This window comes from Cuculus canorus, chromosome 5 (assembly GCF_017976375.1).
Source record: "Cuculus canorus isolate bCucCan1 chromosome 5, bCucCan1.pri, whole genome shotgun sequence".
Taxonomy (NCBI): domain Eukaryota; kingdom Metazoa; phylum Chordata; class Aves; order Cuculiformes; family Cuculidae; genus Cuculus; species Cuculus canorus.
In genome coordinates this window covers 27,648,131-27,672,228 of record NC_071405.1, presented here as the reverse complement: position 1 = coordinate 27,672,228, position 24,098 = coordinate 27,648,131, and the positions used below count along the sequence as shown (strand labels likewise).

Here is a 24,098-nt window from a genome sequence, read left to right as displayed (position 1 = left end):
CACCATCACTGGCCCACTTAAATCCCATTACTTCTTGTCATACCCCAATGTGATTCCCCAACAATTCCTCGGCATCTTACTATCTGTTCCCAATCAGACATTCCTGGATGCTTATCTGGAGCCTCCCACCAGACTCCAGCTATAAGTCAGTCTGATTGCTGTCTGCTCTGTGCATGTCCAGGGCTCTTCTTGCTGCTTAGCATCTCATATCCCTCAACTGCATTTTTTTTTTTTTTAAATCTGGTGTACCATAATGTTTTGGTTAGAAAATAACTTCTTAGTAGAGTTAAGCATCTGTCCTAGGATTGATAAAGACAAAACAGTCCAGAGAGAAGGTTGTCAGTTAAACTCTCTGTCACCCAGCTCTGCCTACTGGTCTCAGGAGTCATAGAAGAAGACTCTTGATCACTGTTCGATCCAGGGACAATGACAACAAGCTGTGGAAAATACTCTTCTCATTTTGTACACTTCATTCAGACTTTGTTATGCATATGGGCCAAATTCATTTCTCAGTTTCCCTATCCCAGGGTGTTCTTGAAGTCAGAATCTGATCCACAGCAAGACTAAATGGAAAACTATTTTTCCACAGAACAATGGCCCAAGACTGTGTATAATTCTGTGCACCCTGGTAATTGGTCGGTGTTGTCAAATTGGAGGTAATACAGAGACGAACAACAAAAGTGATTAAAATGTTGGCGGTGTTGTTTCAGGGGAATGATAAAAAGAACTAAAAATATAAGAGCAAGTTAAATATGATTCAAGTAACAAGGAACACTGAGAATGATTCAGTAATGTGACACCTCCTCCAGCCCTCCAATTCCAGGAGGTTTGGATTGAGGTTATGAAGTCTGTGAAGCCAATGGCGCTGCAGTATCGACTTGATGCTATGCATCAGGTACATTTTCAGAATGGGAGCTCCAGCCACGAATAATAGGTAAACTGAACTATGTGTGAAATTAGCATTAGGAAAAACTTCCAAACCGTGACTGATTTTCAGGTTGTAGAGTATTCTGAAGAGGTGGAAAAATGCCAAGCTTCAGTGAGGTACTTATAAACCCATATCCTAGCATTTGGTGAATATATTTCCTTTGTTTGAGACATTTAAACATAGATGAGATGTTAAACCTAGGCTGGGAACAGAACAAGAAACTATTCAGTTGATCAGAGATCAAGAGCAAACAAATTAAAGGAAGGATGGTTTGGGAAGGAACATGCCATATCTGCCTTGTGTCCAGTCCTGAAGTTTTCCATCTGCTGTTAGTTAGAAGTAAGTCTCCTGTGGAATCTGTAAGGATTTGGCTGACGTAAGAATTGTGTAAAGGCAGAGAGTGTGATTTTACTGTCCCTGTCACTGGGAGTATTTTGTGATGGTGTGCTGCCGTGACACACTCAGGTTGCACTTCACAGTGCAAGTGTCCCTGTTAAGTGTTCTGTTAGTCAGGCAGCAGACTTGAAGCCGATGTAGTATTTCGCTCATGCTGAACAGAGGCGTCGGACTCATTGCTGCAGGATGTCGCAGAATCTAAAAGTAGTGAATGGCTTCAGGAAAGAACTAGGCAAAATCAGGAAGATTTGGTTAGTGAATAAGAAAATTGCTAATCTGGTCTGGATCAACCCCTGGCACTGAAAGGCTCTAAATCATTGATTGCTAGGAGCTGGGAGCTGGGATAGGGTCTAGTTGTGAACATTTTTCTGCCTTGATTCACATGCTCTTTCCCTAAGCTTATGCTGGTGGCAAAGGCTTAAAATGGGGTCCTGCCTGTAGGCATGACCCAGGACTTTTATGCTCTAATATGAACAAGAGCAGTAGTGTTTGGCTGATGGGATCTTGCTTATTTCATTTTGTCCTGAAAGATATCTCAAGATTCCACCCTAGGATGCCATAATTTCTCTGGCTTGTGTGAAGCCAACAAACATTTCGGTCTGGCTTGAACACCCTCTTCCACTAGTTTGACTAAAGGATTCTTCCAGGGAGATAATCTAGAATACTTCAGGGTGTAGATTGTATTAACTGATTGCCACTCTCATTTAGCTGACTTGTTTTGGCGTACCTATATAAATTTACAGTGAGAAATTTCCTGATATAGCCAGTTTTAAGCTGACAGAAATTAGAAGCTACACTGGGGTTTGCACTGGTTAAAGTGAGTCTTTTTGATTAAACTGGTGCCAAATTCTGTGTGGACAAATCCTCATATTGTAACAAACCCACAGATCCTCCCTTTCCTCTGACAATCATATCAGGCTGGTGAGTCCTATGGACCCAATCTAATAGAAATGGAATTTTTACCATGCAAATCTTATTACCTAAAGTGCCAATGAAACTAATGGGATTTTGGATAGTAAAAAATACTCTGTATGTGATACATAGTTTGGAATATAAATTCGTTGTGGGGTGGGGGGGAGGTGGGAGGGACGGGGATGTAAGGAAAAGGAGCTGTTATTGCATGGTCCTTTGTGAATTTGGAGGCCCTGTTCCTCCCAACAGCCTTAGCTTTCCCCTTGATTGCAGTGGGACAAAAGTGATGTTTGGCATCTTGCTGAAAACACTGAGTTCTTTTGCAGAATTTGGTTTTTAAAATACACAACTAAGTGTCTGTTTTAGAATTCAGTTGAGGGAGAGGAAAAGAAATAAAAAACATCCCAAATGCTCCACTCCAAGGACAGACATCTAGAGGAATATATATTTTTCCAAAGGGAACCATTTTTGCTGTCCAGGTCAGCTGAATGTATCAAGAGCACAGGGAGCATTTGGACATATTTTGACAGTCCCTGGATTAAAAAAAAAAAAAAAGATTGAATCTATTTAGATAACATTTTAATTTATGCTCCCCTCCAATACACAGACACATACATATGTGGTGTATGTTATATGTATGCTAGTGTCCTCAGGCTGTCAACCTGTGTGACAGGTCCCAGGCTGAGGACAGTGTCAGCAGATAGAGCCAAAGTGAAGTGCTGCAAACACTACAACCGTTAAAACTATGTCCTCTGGTTCCTCTATGTTGTGATAACACAGCACAGCTCACAGAGGGTTCAACATCTCTCATCATTGCTTGGGCAGAATTCCTACTGGCTTCCCTGGGAGCTTCATTTATGTGTACATTCAGGCCTAAAATATTTTAAAGTAAAATCTTTTTAATAACCTATGTATTTGTGCCATTTCAATGGTGATGCTGATTACTTAGTATCCTGTCACATTGGAAGCATTGGTGCAATAAATGATATCTTTATTTTTGTATTTATTTTAATGAAACCCGTGGAAAAGGCACTTTAGAAAAGTGGAGGAAAGAGGAGAAGGTCAGATAAAAACAACCGCAGTCTGATGTTCGTTTTTGTGGCGTTGATAGTTATTATTCCAAAGAAAATAATGTCCTTTTTTATTTGCTTTTAACATTGCGCCCTTGGCATCTGTTCCATCCATTGTGGACTAACCTAGACTCTGTTCTCTGACGATGGGTTAAAGCGAGCACTTACTGAAGAGCATTCTCTACTTAATTACTTTTCCTTCTTCTGGAAGCTATTTTTTTTATAGTCACATGTTAATTGTGTATTAGTAGGCCTTTCTGATTAGTTGAAAACATAATGAAACCTTTGTAAACAACAGGGAGAAAGAGGAAGAGGGAAGGAGAAAGTGGGGAGAGGGGGGAGAGGGACAGCGAGAAAGAGAGGCGTGAAGTGGGGGCTGGACCAGTGGGGGGGAAGGTTGGCGAATTTTGAAAGGCAGAAATAATGCCAGTGGAAATTTTTGTTTTTTTGAATGACAACTTCCCTCGCCCAAATTAATCAACTTACTTAACGAGAAATGAGATGCATGGAGATGCAAATTGCTGTCGATCTCCAAAAGCAGGGTGGCAAAGGCAGCAAGTTGGAATGGTGTGGAGGGGGGCTGAGCCGCAGCTGTCCACTAACAAGTCAGTCCTATTTGTAAAGAGCACGAAGCTGAATAACGGTTTTGTTATTGGCTTTCTCTCTCTCTTAGCCATAGGTAGAAATGCTGCATTTGTTTCCTGCAACTATTTCAGTGAGATAGATGTCCTCCTCTTTCATCTCCCACAGTGGAGCCCTGTGTTCCCTGTGCACCCCAGCCCCTCCCGATGGAGCAGAAAATTTGGATGCACAAGGAACACAGGCTCAGGTGCAGGGTTTCAAACATGCAAGGTAACACCAGGAGTTATTAAGTTGTCTGCACACCCCTCAGAAGGGGAGGAAGAATTTTTAAAAAGAAAATAAATTGCACTTAGAACCCAATTCAGTGATGATCGGAGTCCAGCCAGTGCAGATCAGATTCGGTGAATCAGCTGAATCAGGGCCCTCTTCTTGGAGATGTTTTTTCCTTTTCCTGGAAAGCTGCTCCTTAAACACAGTTCACATTGGTTGTTTTTCAAAAGGACTATCCTCTGTTCGCAGCACTGGATTTTGAACGGGCAGAGCCTCCCCCCAAAGTCTTCCGCCCCCCACCCTCTTCTGTTGCTGCTTTAAAGAGCTATGCTTATAGGGATTTTGCAGCTCTCCATGTGTTATTAGAAAACGTGTGGCTGGAACGGTTAAAATGGGAGTGCTACTGTATTCAAGAGCAATGTTCACTGTAAGCAATCCAAGGAAATCCTGCCAAGGCAGTATATGAACAGCAGCCAAACAAAACACAGGCGCCTTTCCAGTGAAAACCAGCACACTTCGGCAAATAGAGGAAAAATTGACTTTCTGATTTGGAGTGTTTCTACAACTAAGAAGAATTACTACAGTGATTGTTCTAAAAATATTTTTCAGCAGTGCATTCTCAAAGGGGTTGGGATGCTTAGCATTGTTTAATTATGCTTCTCTTAGGCGATCAATCTGGATTGTATAGAAATAAAACAGGAAGTTTTTAGGATCTTCTTTTAAGCCAACATGACCATTATTTTCTACAGTGTTATAGTGGCATAAAACACCACCTATTTAAGGAGCAAAAAATTGTATTTTTATCATGGCACTTCAGGAAGCATGATTGGAAATTCATCTTTTGCAACTTTGTAGTCATAGACTGCAATTTAACCGCTTAATCTAGAGCAACCTCCAAGATCTCTCCTTTGTAGCTGATGGGTTTTATTTTTCATCTGACGCATTTTATACCTTCCTTCTTCCTTTGTCTCCCTCTCACATTTAGACTTTTACTGCTTCTACTCATTTTGCTTCTTTGTTCAACCAGTCTGGGGTTTTCCTTTACAGGACTTTTGAGTCCTGTAGGAACCCTTTAGTATAAGATGTGTCTGCAGACATTCTAGCATTCAAAAAATTTTTGTAATGATGGAAATTGAATGGGATTCCACAAATTTCATTTATTACCAACAATAAATATGTTATTAAGAAAATGTTTTACTAATCTTGGCTACATTTTTTTCCAAAGAATTCTTAATAACAGAGTTTAAGAATGCAGTTTATCTAAAGTAAGCTAAAGAAATAGGATAGATCTACAGAGAATTGTTATCCTTTTTTAATTCCAAACCCCAACATAATATCAGCATAAGAAGGAGCAACAGAATTTTCAAGGATTAATTTCAGTTTCTATGTTTCTCATATTTCAATTATTTTTCTTTTAACTAAGGATGCAAATGATGCTTTAGTAGATATGCCTCCATTTATTCCTCTAAAATATTTAGAGCTGAGTTCTTTAGGCTTATAATTTCTGTGAACTCAGTTCTCTTCTTTTAACTACACCACCACAAACCAGATTTATTCCTACACTGAAGGCAGTGTCTTGAGACTAACAAATCCCAATGTGGAAGACGACCCTCATCCAGAGCCTATTAACGTCAGTGGGAAGTTTCATATTGACTTTGGTGGGGTTTGTATTGGGATATTAAACATTCAATTTCTCTCCTTCTTTTGAATTTAACTACTCATTTTCAGGGTGAGATACTCTCTACTTCAGGCAAATCTTGAAGCTGCCCTAGTTTACTAAATTAACTTGTGCTGCTATTTCCCGTTGAGACAAAACATCAGTTGGGTGAAACTGTTGCATCTGCTTCTCCCAGGAGAAGGTTCTAAGGTTCTATCTTTGAACATCTAGCTGGCTTACCTGGGAAAGGATGGACTTTCACCCTGTGTTTACCCCGTTTTATCCTTTGTGTACAGTGCTGTGTTCACAGTGTTACAGAGAGTAAATAATGTATATATATAAATACACCCCCCTCCCCTCCAGGTGTAACTATATAAAAATGAAAGAAAACTTGAAAACATAAGCATTTCTGCTTTGAATGTGAGGGAAATCATCCGCTATGGTCAAATTAGGACATGGAAGTTGTGGCATATGCCGTGTCAAAGCAGAGCAGCACAGTTCTGTATCTTTAAATGTTGATACATAGCAGTGAAACCAGGTGAGATCTGGCCCCAGGTGCTGCTTGCTTCATGCATTGCTGAACAATTTTTAAAGGATGCAGAATGGGTAGTTGGAGGAGGAAAAAGTAGGTCTTTATTCCTAAACAGATTTTTTTAATTATTTTTGTGAAATATCTTGTAGGTTTAATGCAATGATTAAAAAAAATGATCGACTTAAGCTTCGTGCATTCCTCTAATAGCAGCTCGGCATAATCCAGTCCTGACCTGGCTCCCCCTTGATGTGCAGTGCTAGTTGTCATGGAGCCCCAGTTATGCCAAACTGGGTGAAGATTTTGTTGAGACCATGAAACTCATTTCACAGGTGACTATACACGAATGCTGAATTAAGGGTCCTTCACAGAGTTACTCTGAAGCGAAGGATTGGATTCTGAAGAGGTGCTCCAAGGACTGTTTCCGCTTTCCCTGTCTGCACAGCAAGAGCCTACATGGCTTGAAAAACAGCTTCACAGCAAAGTTTTTTTATTCATTCCTTTAAATTTAAATCTGGGTTTGAACCATTTTACCTTCAAGTTCATAGGTTCAAATTCTCTGGTCATCAGAGATGAGGCATCAAATTGAATTTGCAGATAATTTAGATAGTGGCCCATGCTGAAGGTGTGTGGCTTCTAAACTTAATTAGAGGTGTAGTTTGTTGCAGGTAAAAATTATTGATACACAAGGAAGGTTTTATTTGGAGACAGCTGTAGGTTGGCAGCTGTGCCAGGCATGTCTGTTCTTCTGAGTAACGGAAGCCACGCAGCCAGGAATAGCCGTGCTTTGGTGACAAGCATCGAGAATATTGGTTGAATTGCACTGTGAAAATATTTTCATTATTTTTATTATTACTGTTCTGCAAGTGGATTTGAGACGTGTGCCTACCTATGGCTGTGCGCACGAGCGGATGAGGTGGAGAGGGAGGGCTATTATTTTCATTTTCTTCCAATCACACCTCCTTAGCATTTTGTACATATCAGCATTCTAGCCAAGCTATTTGCTAATTGCACTGGAAGACCCACTTTAAATGCAGGAATACTGAAACTTTGAAACTGTAACATTTTGACTGGCGAGAATGACCAGTCTTCTTTTCTCTTTCGCAGTGAGCTAGTTGAAGGAAGCTGGCATTGTCAGAGTGAAAGCTCTGCAGAAGTGCCGCAGGTTTTTCATATGGAAATGTGAAATAATGGGGTGATTAAATAGAGCTGTATATTAAAGTACATCTGACATTAGAATTAGCATAATGTGCTCTAGCCCTAGGCTGAGTACTTTATTTGCCATCTGCGTCGGACCAAAATCCCCTGGGGAAGCGCTAAAATATTCTGAATAAACTCAGCCCGAGTTCTTATTGAGAGTAAAATACCATTTGTGGCACGTCGTATTGATTCGTCTTAATTGCGGTGCAGAAAAGAACATTCAGTTGCTGATGACTTTTGTACTCTGTGACAAGTCGGCTGGAGTTATTCTAACACTGCAGTTGGTTAACCTGAACAGACTGTCGTGCTCAGAGAAGGAGAAAACCTTATCTTCAGCAGCATAAACGACAGTATCATCTCCTGGTTTTACTCCTTTCTGTCTTGATGCAGCATCCTTTTTTTTTCTTTTTTTTTTTTTTTTCTCCTATTATTCCGGGAAAACAGCAGCCAATGATCTGAAAGGGAAATGGGACTTCATTGAATCAGTTCAAGAAAATTCACATTTTTACCTAGTTATTCTCCCCAGTCTCCCTCCCCACACGTCCACCCCCTCATCTTCTTAAAAAAAAATCCAGAAACATCTGACCAGCTTTCATCTAAGGGAATGAAAATCAGTGGAACTTGTCCTTAAGGATGCATCTCCACAACCATTAGTTCTAGAGATTTATTATGGATATTTTGTAAAAAGCTGTGGTTTCTCCTGTGTGTAAGACCACAGTCTTAGGCGATTGTAATGGTTTGATTTTTGTCAACTCTCCACTCAAATAGGTTGCTGAATACCTTTGAAAAAGTGCTTATAACATGCATAAAAGATAAATATTTCATCTGAAGGAAAATACTTTGATGCTCCATGCAATTCTGTAACATTCATAAGGTCCGGTTTTTACCCTATAATTGCCTATCATTATATACAATTTACATATTCAAACATTCTCTGCAAACCTTAGTCTAGCGTGTTTTTATTACAAATTCAGATCAAGGGAATAACCTTTAACTTCAGACACAAATGAGACAAATTTACAAGTGCATGTCTGCTGTTTTCTTGTGTTTTATAAATCCCTGCAGACCCGAACACTTTTGCCATAACGCCACTCAGAACAATATACATATATTACTACTTGTTTGTAGTGCTTCGGTAATGAGTCCCCTTTGTATTAGATAACCTATATAATTCAGCATCTAGGCCCTCCATAACGTCAATTATCTCCTCATAGCTAAATGTACATTCCATTAAAACAAGATTTACAGCCTTTATAATACTTCTTAGGATTGAACTGGATTTAAAGAAGCAGAGATGGGAGTTAGCATTTGTTAAAGAAGCAATGAATTAAAACAAAAATGCTATTTCATTTACTAACTATGAATAGGCACCTAATATCCTTAAGAAATACTTGTAAAACAGACTGAAATATTCCTGGGAAGAAAAAACAGGAAAACTTGGTTTCACCCTTCGGCTTTTTTTTATTGTTTCCTAATTTGCTCTTTATTTTTCCATTATGTAACATGGACAATTTCCTTTATGTGTCCTCCTCTAAGTTCCTATTCAGATTACTGAGGATTTTTGCTTGGAAGATGAGAAAATGGCACCTTAGAAAAGTCTGTGGGAAAAGTAAATCCCAGCACTTGCCAGTTTTCAAACAAAACCACTTGCAGGAAACCAATTTAAAGGGAAGCTGCTGGCATATTTCATATGTTGTAGAAAAGACTGACATTATTTCAGATGCATTTGAATACCTTATGCAAAGAAAAGGCCTAAAAGTGTCCTTGAGCTGTACAAGTATTTTTCATTAATGCTGTAAATGGGATCCTACATGTTAAACCACCAGCCATGGGTAGTCCTATGGTCTTTTCAGTCTCACGAGTGGGTACATTTAGCCCCAGTATTACATTACCCATTTTCACTGATAGTTTTCAGTATTTTATACAGCAGGTTTGGAAAGCATCCTTTCTATAGTCTAGCTGATGTTATGTTCAGAGCAACTAACTATAAGACACAGGGCTGTTTAGATGCCAAAGGTGGAGTCAATTGAAACTGTTGTACCACAAAGGGCTAATTTAAAAGTTAACTCATTCACTATTGATCTTTTAATATTGATTTTCCTGTTTGCTTCTTACTTTTCACACTTCTCCTTTTCTCTGCTTTATAAATTGCTTTTGTATTTTCGAATTTAACACCAATTAGAAGAAGGTGTTCAGAGATGGCAAACAGGTTTTTTTATCTTCCATTTTAATAGTGCTTCTGGGTCAAAATCCCTGTTGTGAGTTCTGGTTTTTGCTATACATTTTTCTTTCTTTTTCTGCACTAAGTAAAAGCACTTCTTTTACTTCTGTAGGCTGAACGTTAACTTCCAGTAAGCCACTAGCTATTTTAACAATGAGAAATTGGATATCCAGAAGGAAGTTGCCCAAAATGACTATTGACATTTTATACCTAAAAATATAATATCCTCATTTTGCAAGAAATTAAACTGACCTGTACATTTGGCTAATTTATGTGAATTTGGAAGTACAGATCTGAGATATGATTAAGTCTCACAGAAAATAGGACTATTGAACACAAGCTGCAGCTTCAGCCAAAGGTCACCTGTGTTCATTAAGAAGCAGGAAGCATCTATTTGTGTTATGCATGGCTGTAGTCTGCCTGCAGTCTCCTTCTTTTTTTGTAGGTATAAATGCTAGGGAGGACATAAAAATGCTTCTGAGTAAAGTTTAATTAAAAAAAATAATGACAATTCAGTATATTCAAATAACACTATTTAAGATAGTTTGTGATAATTTGGTATAGATCATGTGGAAAAATTCGAAGTCTGCAATGGTGGTCATTTGAGCTACTTTAAATTCATAGCAGTGTAATTCAAATCAGGGCTTGGCTAAGAGCATGATTTTAAGGCATCAGGGTAATATCTCTAAATCTTTCAAGGATTCATGCTCTTTATTCTTGGAATTATGAAAGGATTGGCTGTAGATAGACAGAATGACAAGCTGACTTCCTGACTATGTGATTGGTAATTAACCTGTTTGGTTTTTCACTCATGATAAAATATTTCATTTGACAAAAGAGATATTTGTTATTACATGAATGATAGACAGACAATTTACAGCTTTGCCTAATAGAAAAGGAACATGGCCGAAAAACACAAATGTCTGCAGAAAATAAAATAGACTCCCAAAACTGGGGCAGCATTTAATCCACCAAAGAGAGAGTTTGGCAGTTGGCTTTAGCAAAGAAAAAATTAATAGCAAATTGCTAATAGTAGTGTAGTATTAATATATTTCAATATTGGTGTCAAGTAGTGCTATTGCAGCTCTTTTTCAACAGGTAGAAAATGCTCTTGAGAATATTCACATCACTAATTAAAATCAGTGCTGGGAATGAGAGGGTCTTGCGGGATTTTGTAAGTTCTCTTGGCATAATGCATCTTGCATAATCTCTGTAGAGAACTTGCAATCTCACTAGTCAGGGTAGAAACAGGATGGGGAAAGCTGTAAAATACACAGACAGTGTGTGGGAGAAGAATATTGCATGAAGTCGTGATTTCTTTTCTGTTTGAAGATGGCACTGGAGGAGTTAGGCTGTTCAAGAGGCAAGGTAGGAAAAGAGAACAGGACCTAGTATGGGAAGAAACAGGATTCTGTTACCGAGAAGTAACACTTCTGGGACACTTAATTTCTTTAGACACCCTGATTTTTCCATCCACATCTTAAAAACATTTCATTTTTATTTCCCTGTCACATTCTTTTCTTTCACCAACCTCATCCTGAGATTCCCCATTTCCAGATGATGACAGGCTTTGTGGCCCCTCATGCTTGGGCTCTTGCATCTAAACCTTCATCTCCTCTTCTTGACTGAGGTGCACTTCAGGTTGGCTGAGGTTTACAAGAGAGAGTGACTGTTTATCTGAGTGGAGAATTGGAGAGGTGCTTAGGTTGTGAGACTGCAGGTATGTTGCCAAGTCGTAAAGTGCTAACTTTAGTCGCCAGTTGATGATTACTTTATGAATTGTTGGTGATAGTCTCCGTCACCCTCGGCAGGACATGCTGCTAAACTCTCTCTTGAACCATTTCTTCATACAAGGCATTTTAGGATAGGATGCACTGTGTTAGCTCTGGGGATGGATAGAGAAGTTGTACTTGTTTTACATCCTCAGCTCATGTTGCCATCAAAACAATTAAAGTGAATTGAAGTATAAAGAGAAATGGTTTCTTTGCATTTGATGTTTAAAATTAGTGGTTAATATTGGACTGGCTGTGGTGATCCTCAGCCAGTCTTGGACCCTACTTCACACTTCTTTTTTTACTGAGACTCTCAGTCTCTCTGAAATGGACGTAGCAAGACTTACAAACACCCCAGGGACTGCAGAAAGGGTAAACCTCTTGATATATCAGCATACGTTTATTCAATCATAAATATGTCTAAGTAAGTGTTCCTGCTAAGCAGGATAGTTTAGAGCAGTAATATGGCTTATAAAACCTCTTTGGCAGAAAAATCTGTATTACAGATATTTTTGCATAACCAATCAGGCATTGGATATGAACCGATGCAGTTCACACTGCAGATGCACACTGCAGACACCTGGAAAGTATTTGGCCCTTGTCTAGGTGACCTGTCAAACCACATATAACCGTATATTTTCTTCACTGTGAAACACTAAATCTTTCCAGTATTTAATGCCTTTCTCTTTAATGTCAGCTGGTCTTACAAGGAGACTTGTTAAACTAGTGTTCTCAATTATGGTATTTTAATTTAATAATAATTCAATTAAAGGTGTGTTTTTTATGGAGCATCCATGCTACCTTTATTGGTATTATTAGAGTAACCATAATAATAACAAGGAGTAATTGTTTAAATGCTCATAAAAATTGAGTGGTGGCAAAGAGAATAACATTGGTGGAAAGATTGTAGGAACCTGATACATGTCTGTTCCTGAGTGCTACAATAAAAGGTGTCCTTTCTTTAAAGCTTGCAAGTTTCTACTTTTCTTGAACTCCTAAAGGTGCAGTAAAGCAGCATTAAAATTCCTTATCATTTTTATTGCTGCTGTTGTAACTTTGTAAAGGGAATCAGAAACCCTATCTGGAAAGTATTGATGGAAGTAAAGAATGGCAGTGGTTATTTGGACCTGACTGCAGGTTCTCACTGCAGTCCTGGCAGGGGTTATAGGTGGGTAATTAAAAAGCGGTGAAAGTCATTCTCTGTAACAGCTAATGGAATTATTCAGGCATGCTGAGGGGAGGATTCATAAGGCACTGGATGTCACTGTAGCCCAGCAAAAAATAATGAATTCTCAACAGTTCTTATCTCAAACTGATTATTGTTTGATGGCATCCAGAATAACAGGATATTTTGAGGGAAATTTATCTCCAGGGCAAAGGCGCTCAGCATTCAGGGTATATAGTAAGTCATGTACCAACTGGGTAAGGAAGATCTGCGTATCACTAAATGATGCAAGTCAGACTGCAGGGGACAGATAAGTCAGCGGATTCAGGCTGCCTGGTGCAGTGGGATGAATGCTACTCATGTTCTGGGCTAGGCAAACTGACCTGTCTTTTCTAACTGTAAGGGCAGAATTTGGGAGGCAGGATCTGAATTTAGTTTTGCTTTGTGCTCTTCGTGAAAGAAAAAAAACGCTCATTATTGCTTTGACATTTTGAACAGAACATAATCTGTCATGCAGTAATGGAGAGAACACATTTTAATATTTCTGGAAGGACCATCTTTTGTCATAATATGCAGAAAAGGCAAGAGTGTTCAGTAAGTCCATAGTTTATAATTACCTGCTTAGGGAGAAGATAGAGAGATTTTTAATCCACCAGATAAAAACATAACAAGGTCTAATGGTTGGCAGTTGAACACAATTTGAATTGGAAACAAGACAGTTTTTTTTTTTAATACTGACGATAGTTAACCACCACCACAGACTACTCCAATACATAGTGAATTCTCTCTCACTTGGCATTTTCACATCAAGTTTGGAGAAAGGTGCTCAAAGACTTGAAGTAGTTCAACTTCAAATCATTGGGCTGTATGATATCTGTATGTGAGATGCAGACAATTTTTTTCTGTTTTTCATGCTCTTGTAGGTAGGACAAAATGTTATGGTCTTAAATTGCAGGAAGAAGGATTTAGATTAAGGCATTTGGGGAATGTTCATGATGGTAAAGAAGAAATGAGGTAGACTTTCCATCTGGGTGGCCTTCAAAGTGGGGCGATGGAACATCTGCCATAGATATGAATAGATGCATAGATACAGACATCTCTTGGGTCAGGAATTGAATAAGGGCAACCCTTAAAGTTTATCCCAGTCCTCTAATTCTTTAATTTCATGGTTCTTCCTAGCCTTCAAATCAATAGTTCTGAACCTATATACCTGTGTCTCAGTAGGATCCAGCCTCACAAACTTGTTTCATGTCTGAACTCCAGTGGCAATATTTATTTGCCTTTAGTGCAACCTTGAAGCAACTATTGACTGTTCAGGGCTTGTGGCCTGGATGTCTCATCTCAGTACATACATGGTATCTACCAACTAATGTAAAGAGAAAAAATTATACTTGAGCCATCACCCTTGAAAATCTTGCCTAGTTACAGACTGTAGTGTTGAATCCATGTGTAATTCATTGAACAGTACTAATGAAGTCTTGGCTTGTGTTTAACTCTAAGCACGTGAATAATTTCATCACTATCCAACAGAGCACTTCAGCCTATGCTTAAGTTTCACTGATGTTGATTACTCACATGCTCAAAGTCAAGCACATGCTAAAGTGATAAATACTGCATATGGCAAAGCCTATATAGCTAGTTGTTATAAAGTAGGTATTTAGACAGACTTCAGTGCAGGTGGCAAGGGATTAAGATAGCCATATATCAAAACTAGTCTCATAACAAAGAGTTTTATAGTGTAGATGCACTGCATTATTAAATATAAGGATCATTTTTGAGCAATACATGACTGTTTCTGGGCATGTTTAAAATATTTAGCAAGTTTTCGAATATGAAAACATTTAGAGTGGATCTTCAAAGACTTTTTGACATTGTTCTGTTCTTAAAAGTGAGCATCTACACTGCTCAGGGCAACTTCTAGGCAAGATAACTATGAAGTGATAATATGGAAATGAACATTTTATTTTATTATTTTCCATTTTTTTTAACGGGGAGTCTGAGGAGAGTCTTTGAGGGTTGTGAAAGTTTATATATATATATATGCACACACAGGCATGCAAAAACGAACACTTGTGAGGCAGTCAGAGATTGGTAGCCAGGTAGCCTGCAGTCAATTTTGCCATTGTGTTGGGGTGTCCTGAAGAGGAATATTAAGGAGCATAAAAGCTAAACTAAACAAAAGGGAAGAGCAAACTGTCTTATGACTGTTAGCTTGTAAATCTTAGATCACTAATAGCACTAATTTGCTCTGTTTGAAAGAAAACCCAAAAGGAGGGGGATTGACTTTCCTCACTTGAATTTCACAGAGGTGAAGTTTTGGAACATGAAACAAAACAAAACAAAACTTCACAAAACATCTCAGTTCCGTATAACATGTAGTAGCAAGCATCCAGCCAGCTGCCATTTTGAGGGTAATTTTTTTAATCAGCCATTTCAGTTTTAGATTGGCCTTGATCCTCAGCCTGCTCAGGAATTTTTCTCCTTACATGTGTGCCTTTGCTGAAGTAAACGTGTTGCTGTTGTTGTCCTCGTTGTCATCTAATACACAGCTGCTTTCTTCCTCTTAGCAGCTCTTCAGCTAAGCAAGGAGAATGCGTGCATGCACACTCAAACACTTTATTTTCTTAAAGAAAAAAAAACTCACAACAAAAAAGAATGCATGCTGTGACTTTAAAAATGAAAGAATCAAACAGCTGTGGGTAATAAATCGATTAATTAGAATGGATAAAATGAAGGTGAAGGGTGCAGAGCACTCTTTAATTTGAAGATATATGACCTTGTAGGATGCTGCACTTCATTTGCTATTAGATCACACTTCAGAAGGGGCTTTATTAAAATCTATTCTAGGGTGAGCTGAGGTAAAACATATTGTTAAAAAAAGCTTTTGACAGAGTATGTTATATAGTTTAGTCTGCTTCAGTGATTTCTGTCACTTTTTATACTACACATGTTGCCGTGCAAGAAAACTTAAAGGTCTGGACATTTTCATCATATTTCTGGAAGAAACAGATATTTAAATATTTGAAGTAATAATGGAAGCATTTACTGTTGCTTTGGCTGCACAGCTGACATAAAACTCCCTAACTGCCTCAGTGCTGAGTAGATTTTTAAGGGATAATGTATCAGTTACTTTCTGTGTTTGTATGTGGCTTTCATTAATGTCAACAGCAGTTGCAGGTAATTTGTCCAAGCTGAATACAGTTCCCAAACTTCTTTTCCAATAGTGATTGTTAGAGATTAATCAAAGCAACTGGGTCTGTCCTGTGTGACGCATTGTGCAGGGCTGGGGCACAGGGGCTGTGTTAGCCAGGCAGAAACGCCCACTGTGTTGCATATGCCAGCTTCTCCTAAATCGGGGTCTGGAGCTGCTATCCACAGCGGTAACCCTAATAAATCAATACGAGCATGAGGAGCTGCACTGCATTTATGACCTACCTTTGTAAATAAGTCTCGATCTGATAGATGCTCCTTTCTTTACGCTTTTATGGATGTTCATTCGGTGATAAGATTAAGATAGACTGACAGGCTGATAGGTAGGCAGATAATCTTATATCCTCCTTGTATAAGGTTTTGTAGGCTTTGTTAGCAGCAACCATTCCTGAAGCAGCCAGAAGAGGGGAATTCAGTCAGCAGTAATCCTGCTGTGTCTGGTGTGCCAGAGTTTAATTTTTTGTCTCTTTTTTTTTTTCTTTTGACTTCTATGCGTCATTCTTCCTTACAGAGGTAGTTTTGTTAACGTGGTTCTGTTCACCTTATAAACACTTTCGTTTTCAAGCTCAAGCTCAAGCAACAGGCTTTTGTGAATTGCATTTCCCCCTGTCTAGAAAGGGGTTGTATAGTTCTGCTTTGGATCTGAGCTCCTGCAGAGGGGCTGGTGTCGTCCTTTGTACAGGTCATTATGCATATATGGGTCAGGCATGAAGCCTTGTTCAGGATTTGAACTTTCGGGAAGTTTAGTGCCTTTAGGTGCAGCAGGGCCATCACTAGCCAGAAATATGTGCTTTTGTAAACAAACAAGCAAACAAGAAATTAATTTTAGATTTTCCAAAATGGGTAATTGTTTTTCCGGAAACCTCCCCCTCATTAACAAAAACCCAACCCAAAACAACAAAAAAAATCAAACAGCTAAATCCTGGATCATGATTTTCCAAGTTGACATGTATTTATGAATTTATCAGTCTTGCAGAGGCAATAAAAAAGGAACAGGAGGTGGAGGGAGTGCTTTTTGAAGATAGCGCATAGTTTATATTGTGCCCAGGACTGGAATTTTCTAGCTAGCAAAATTATGACTGTAGTGCAGACTTGTCCACACCTGTTCTTTATGTAAAGCTGAATCAAGGTTAAAGGAATGCTTTCCACCTTTATGCAGTTGTTCAAAGAGGCTAGAAATGCAAACAGAACAATATTTTTGGCTCCAGTGAGCGTTTTTGCATTGGAGGGCAGGCTCAGGCTCAGAAATTCTCGGGACCCAGTTCAAGCATGGCCCGACATTTGTTACTGTTAATTGCAAGTGTGCTGTCGGCTTTGATTACCGGATGTTTCATTTGAGTGGCTTCTTGGTGTTTTGGCAAAAAGAATGTCAAAGTGGTTTATGCAAGGGCACATTTTCCAAGTGCCTGTTGACTTGAATAGGACTTGTACAGCTAAATACCTACACAGTATTTTAAAAATGGAAGTGCTGGCATGACTGAAGCATGTATAAATTAAATTCAGCAAGATCTCAGGGGACTGCTGCACGAAGTACACAAAAATATAGAGTGAAAGAGTGAATATGATACTGAAGCTCCTTGCAGGTGTCTTGTAAAACCTGCCACACTGCATTTTCTTTGGGTTTTGTTTGTAGTCATAAATCCCTTAAAACAAATTCCTTTTTGCGAAATAAACACATGAAAGGATTTGGATCCCTATATGTCATAAATGAAGGTTTTATTTGCAAGTTAGAGGATATAAACACACATAGCACCAGTATGTATGTGTAATGTTTGTCATACATGTTAAGTGAATAAGTGTGGTGAGTAAATGTGCTGTTCAACAATTTATATCAGTCAATACATTGCAATTAAGTCCTTCTTTCAGAAATGCCAAGGAGGAAATCTGCTAGCAAAATAAGGTGCATGCCAACTGTATTTAAATATTCTCCACTGTATTATTTTTTGAGTGTACTTTCTGTTTTTCTGTTATAGGTAAAGATGAGCCTTCAAGCTATATTTGCACAACATGCAAGCAGCCTTTTAATAGTGCTTGGTTCTTGCTTCAGCATGCCCAGAACACACATGGATTCCGCATCTACCTGGAAACAAGCCCTTCAAACAGTTCCCTTACTCCACGCATCACCATCCCTCCTCCTCTGGGACCAGAGACTGTTGCACAGTCCCCGCTGATGAATTTCCTTGGAGACAACAACCCTTTCAATCTTTTACGGATGACAGGACCCATCTTGCGTGAACACCCTGGCTTTGGTGAGGGTCGGCTCCCAAACACGCCTCCACTGTTCAGCCCGCCACCTCGTCATCATCTGGATCCACATCGCCTTAGTGCCGAAGAAATGGGGTTAGTTGCCCAGCATCCCAGTGCCTTTGACAGAGTTATGCGTTTAAACCCCATGGCAATTGAGTCCCCAGCGATGGATTTCTCCAGAAGGCTTCGAGAGCTGGCAGGAAACAGTTCCACCCCTCCGCCAGTCTCGCCCAGTCGTACCAACCCTATGCATCGCCTATTGAATCCTTTCCAGCCAAGTCCTAAATCACCTTTTTTGAGCACCCCGCCACTGCCTCCCATGCCCCCCAGCAGCACTACACCTCCCCAGCCTCAGGCCAAGAGCAAGTCCTGTGAATTTTGTGGGAAAACATTCAAGTTCCAGAGTAACCTTATCGTGCACCGGCGCAGTCACACAGGAGAAAAGCCCTACAAATGTCAGCTCTGTGACCATGCTTGCTCCCAAGCCAGCAAGCTAAAACGCCACATGAAAACGCATATGCATAAAGCTGGCTCCATGACGGGCAGGTCAGATGATGGGCTGTCCACCACTAGTTCTCCTGAGCCAGGCACAAGTGAGCTCACTGGAGAGGGACTGAAATCCAGTGAGGCAGATTTCAGGAACGAGAGCGATCCTTCCCTGGGCCATGACAATGAAGAAGAGGAAGAAGAGGAGGAGGAGGAAGAGGAGCTGGAAAATGAGAGCCGGCCAGAGTCGAGCTTCAGTATGGACTCGGAGCTGAGTCGTAACCGAGAAAATGGCTCTAAGTCGCTGCCGGATGAGAAATCCCTTGTCCTGGGAAAAGTCATCGAGAATGTAAGTCTAGGTGCCATCCAGCAATATAACGACATGCTAGCTGAAAAACAGAAGAGGAGTAGTTTCATGAAAAGGTCTTCTGACCAGCGAGACTTGTGTCCTCGAGACCTCTGTCCGAGAGATCCAGGTGATGAAGACTCAGTGGTAGGAGAGCTAGACCGCACTGATGAAGGGACGGTCAATGGAAGAAACTTTGGCCCGGGTGAACCCTTCCCAAACTTGTTCCCCCGTAAGCCAACGCCTATCACGAGCCCCAGTTTAAACAATTCCTCTAAAAGAATAAAGATCGAGAAAGATTTGGACTTGCCACCAGCAACGATAATACCTTCTGAAAACGTTTACTCCCAGTGGCTGGTAGGGTACGCAGCATCGCGGCACTTCATGAAGGATCCGTTCCTCGGATTCACAGACTCCCGACAATCCCCCTTCGCAACCTCTTCCGAGCATTCATCAGAGAATGGGAGCCTGCGTTTCTCCACCCCACCGGGGGACATGCTGGATGGGGGGCTCTCAGGGCGCAGTGGCACGGCAAGCGGAGGCAGCACCCCCCACATCAGCGGTCCCGGTCCAGGGCGACCCAGTTCGAAGGAAGGGCGCAGGAGCGATACATGTGAGTACTGTGGCAAAGTCTTTAAGAACTGCAGCAATTTGACGGTGCACCGTCGGAGCCACACTGGAGAGCGGCCTTACAAATGCGAGCTCTGCAACTATGCATGTGCCCAGAGCAGTAAGCTGACGCGCCATATGAAAACGCATGGCCAGATAGGGAAGGAGGTCTACCGCTGCGACATTTGCCAGATGCCCTTCAGTGTTTACAGCACCCTGGAGAAACATATGAAAAAGTGGCATGGAGAACATTTGCTGACAAATGACGTCAAAATTGAGCAGGCAGAAAGAAGCTAAGGCCGCTCCCCCCCCTCCCCCCCCCCCCCCCCCCCCCCCCCCCCCCGCTAGGTTAAATTTCAGGGGTCTACGTAACATTTTATTTGTACAGTTTAAGTATTGCCAACTGAGAAAAGATGACCTAATTTGCCTCCGTAAACATAACTTAGCATAACTATGGTAGGTGCCAGACTTTGGCACTTAAAATATAACCTGTGTCTACAAAGTTCTATTAAACCTGAGGGTTGATTAAGGCAGTAAAAATTGTGGAGCCTTTTAACTGTGCAATAATTTCTGTATTTATTGGGTTTTGTAATTTTTTGGCATGTGCAGGTACTTTTTTTTTTTATCCTTTCTGTTTAAATTTCTTTTAAAATTTTGTTGGGTATCCCTTTTTAATTTTACCCAGTCGTAGCCTGAGATTACTTGCATTGTAGGGGTAAAACATATCTTTTTAAATTATAATTTTTGGGCCGCTGCTTTGTTGAAATTTAAGCTAAGCATGTGTAATTTCTTGTGAAGAAGCCAGCGTTTGAACAGAAATCTTTCATTTTTCTTTTCCTTTTCTTTCTTTCTTTCTTTCTTTCTTTCTTTCTTTCTTTCTTTCTTTCTTTCTTTCTTTCTTTCTTTCTTTCTCTTTCTTTCCTTCTTTCTTTTCTTCTTTCCTTCTTTTCTCTTCTTAAATAACCTCGAAGATTAGGGAAAACAAAATTATAGAGCGGATAACAATCTTTAAAATTAGCACTTTCTTTTGCAATTGGATCGAGTATGTAGCACTGACAATGTCGCTGATGATAGGGGCCTTTTCTAGATGGATTTCGTCCCTAAAGTTATGGCAACAAAAAAAGTCATATGTGCAGAAGACAGCTACATTCCCAAACCAGGAACATTCTTAATTGTGCATTACTATTGGTTAGTTTCTTGTTCTTAAAAGCTATGGCAACATAATGGTGCCATTTTTGTCCCCTTTTGGGGGTGTATTTCCCTCCCTCTTCCCCTCCTGCCACTCCTCCCAGAGACAGTAAGGGTACATCTTGAGTACTATAATATTTAATTTTCAAAACCTGGAACAGTCAAATGCCGTCTTTTTTTTTTTTGAACTGTAAAATCATAAATCTGAGGTCAGGACATCTATCTACTTTAGGCCAGATTTGCTGTAGTTAAAATATTTATTAGAGGATGGGACAGTGTGAATTTCTCCATGAAAAGCCTCAACTCATAGGCATTTGTTTTATGAGTGGAAATATTAGAATTATCTTATATCATGTACAAGGATGTTATTATAAGGAAGGGAAACATAAGTTCTAGTTGATTAACCTGTCTTAGCAAGATTTGGTTCCTACTGAAGTCGCTACGAGTTTTCCCTTTGACTTAATTAGGAAGAGAATAGAATTGTATTCAGACAAAAGCATTCTGACAGAAAAAAAGTAATGAAAAGAAAAAATGCACCTAGTCTACTTTCAAATTCCAAAATTTTTAAAGCCTTTTATGACTGATATTAACAAATGTGGACAATTCTGGTTAGAGATTTTGATTATGTTGACCCGCACTTTAAAGCTTTTGTTTGTGGTTAAGAGAAAAATGGCTTCTCAACAAGAAATTATATCATATTCTTCTACTTGGCCCAAAGGTGGGTTAAACTGTAAGGGAACAGCTGAGATTAAGTGTCAGTGTTGCTAAGCATGGCATTCACAATACTGGCACTATAAAGAAAAAATAAACAAAAATAATTTATTGGACAGTTTTTCTACTGCCATTCAATTTGACGTGAGTGCCTTGAAAACTGATCTTCCTATTTGAGTCTCTTGAGACAAATGCAAAATGTTTTTGTGAAAAGACTTTTAAAAAAAGTAAAACAAGAAAAGTACATTCTTTAGAAAAAAAGAGCCACATTTACTTAAAAAAAATTACTGGTTGAAGATAGCGGACATGAAAATGCCATAAGACCCAATCAAATGAAGATGTATACCCAGCACAACTTCGGACATCCATTAGCTGAATTATTCTCAGCCTTTTTTTTTTTTTCAGGACAACGCTGCTTAGGAAATGGAATGGAAATGATTTACTGCTGAATTAAAACTCAAATGACACAAATTACAAGTTGTTATCATTGAATGAGAAAAAACAATTCAGGAACAACGGCTAATTTTTTTAAAAGTTAAATTTAGTGCACTCTGTCTTAAAATACGTTTACAGTATTGAATACATACAAGGGTAAAAAAGAAATTGTGTGTATGTGTGTTTGAGCAATCTTTTTTTTTTTCAAAGTTTGCTTAATAGGTTATTAAAAAAATGCCATAATGGCCATGTGTATATTGTTTTCTTTTGGTGACGGGGTTTTAGTATATATTATATATATTAAAATTTCTTGATTACTGTAAAAGTGGACCAGTATTTGTAATAATGGAGAATGCCTGGGCATTTTACAAAACCAGAAAGAAAAAAAAAAAAAAACCTTTTCTTTTTTCCTTGAAAATGTTGCAGTAAAATTTAAATGGTGGGTCTATAAATTTGTTCTTGTCACTGTAACTGTAAAGTCTTGAGTTTTAGTAAATTTTTTTCTGCCTTGGGTGTTGAATTTTTATTTCAAAAAAATGTATAGAATCTCGTATTCGGGGATTAAAAGGTGATTGCTACACCATGTAGAAAAAGTATGTAGAAAAAAGTGCTTAATATTGTTATTGCTTTGCAGAAAAAAAAAAATCACGTTTCTGACCTGTACCTATTTTTCTCTTTTTTTCTCCCCTTCCCCACTTCCCTTCCCCTTCTGGAATGGATATTGATATTGGTTGATTCATATGATGTAGGCACTTGCTGTATTTTTACTGAAGCTTGTAATTTTTTAACTGTACGCTTGTCCTTTTAAAGGGATTTAATGTACCTTTTTGTTAGTGAATTTGGAAATAAAAATAAAAACAAACAAACAGGCTGCCATAATATATTTTTTTAATTTGGCAGGATAAAATATTGCAAAAATAAAAAAAAATTTGTATGTGAAGTCCTTATTGTACAGGAAAAAAGGGGGTTGTTAGACGACCTTTGAGTAAAAGAAACAAAACAAAATAATTGCTTTTTTATTTTTAATTTTTTGTTGTTGTTGTTGTTCACAAATAATTTTAGTTGTATATATATTTTTTTGTCAGAAATGTCCTACTAAAAAGTGCTGTTCCCACAGGGCTCTAAATAACTTCAAAGTTGCCTGGACCCCTTGCATCAAGGTTTTACCCAGGTATGGTTGAACCAGGCTGGATAGTTACTGCCTATTTGTGTGAAATGAAATGCAGTTCCTGTGAAGGTGTCGGGGGTGACATCCCATAGCTTCCCTGCAGATTTGAGAGAGAGAGAGGAGACCTTTTTCCCCCCTTCCAAAGAAGATGTCAAACACATCTTCCGTCTTCTGGCCAAACCCTAGTCACTGTTTCCCGCACCTTGCCACCACCCTCTGGAAGAAAGTCATTCTATAGCAAACGGTGAGAGCTGTTGCATCCACTTTGATACAGTAGTAAAATGGGCTGCTGTTGGTACAGCTGTAACCGGGTTGAAGTCAAATTGGTCCAGGCGCAGCCCTCCTCTTCCCTGTCAGAACAGGACCTATCCCGTGTACAGGTCTTGCCAGTCCATGTTATGAGCTGCTTTGCTACTGTTCACTCCTAATTTTACATTCCATAAATTTCTGAATGTTTGAGGGACTGGGATGAAATCCTGTGCCTTTTGATTTCTGTCTTCTTTGCTGCTCTTTCTCTCTCTCTCTCATGCTCTCTCCCTTTTGGGTCAAGGGGAAGACAGGTGGCAGAAGAAGAACTGATGCTCTAGTGAAGGGGAGAAGGAGAAAACGCTCACCGGTCTTGCAGGAAATGACAGTAAAATTAAAACACAACAAAAACAAATACTGCCATGCCAAATTCTTCTGCTGCTTCTGGTGCAGAATTGCTGGACGTAACGGAGAGGCATGGGTGTGACAGCAGGGAGAATTTGGACCAGCTACCTAACAGATAGATATATGTCTTCCTGACTTGAACAACGTACCCTTAATACTTCTGGACAAATTCTGGATCTCAATTAAACTGTTATAAATCAGGAATTATTCATCACTCTTAGTCCTGGATTACTCCAGTGTAGCTGAAGCTGGAATGTGGTCCCTCAAAGGCAAATTTTCACTTTTTAGTGAAAATTCAGATCTCCGGCATTCATAGAAATCTAGAGTCATGTCACAGAACTGACA

General features: G+C 39.3%; 1 protein-coding gene across 6 annotated transcripts in view; it reads left to right on the top strand.

Moving 5' to 3' along the window:
- Positions 1-19,913, top strand: part of BCL11B (BCL11 transcription factor B) — an 89,690-nt gene extending 69,777 nt beyond the window's left edge. For all 6 annotated transcript variants that reach the window (XM_009559167.2, XM_009559166.2, XM_009559169.2 and 3 more), the window contains one exon: positions 17,886-19,913. In XM_009559167.2, the coding sequence (XP_009557462.1) occupies positions 17,886-19,897 (2,012 nt within the window). In that variant the 3' untranslated portion in view covers positions 19,898-19,913. The remainder of the gene's footprint in view (positions 1-17,885) is intronic.
- The last annotated feature ends 4,185 nt before the right edge of the window (positions 19,914-24,098 follow it).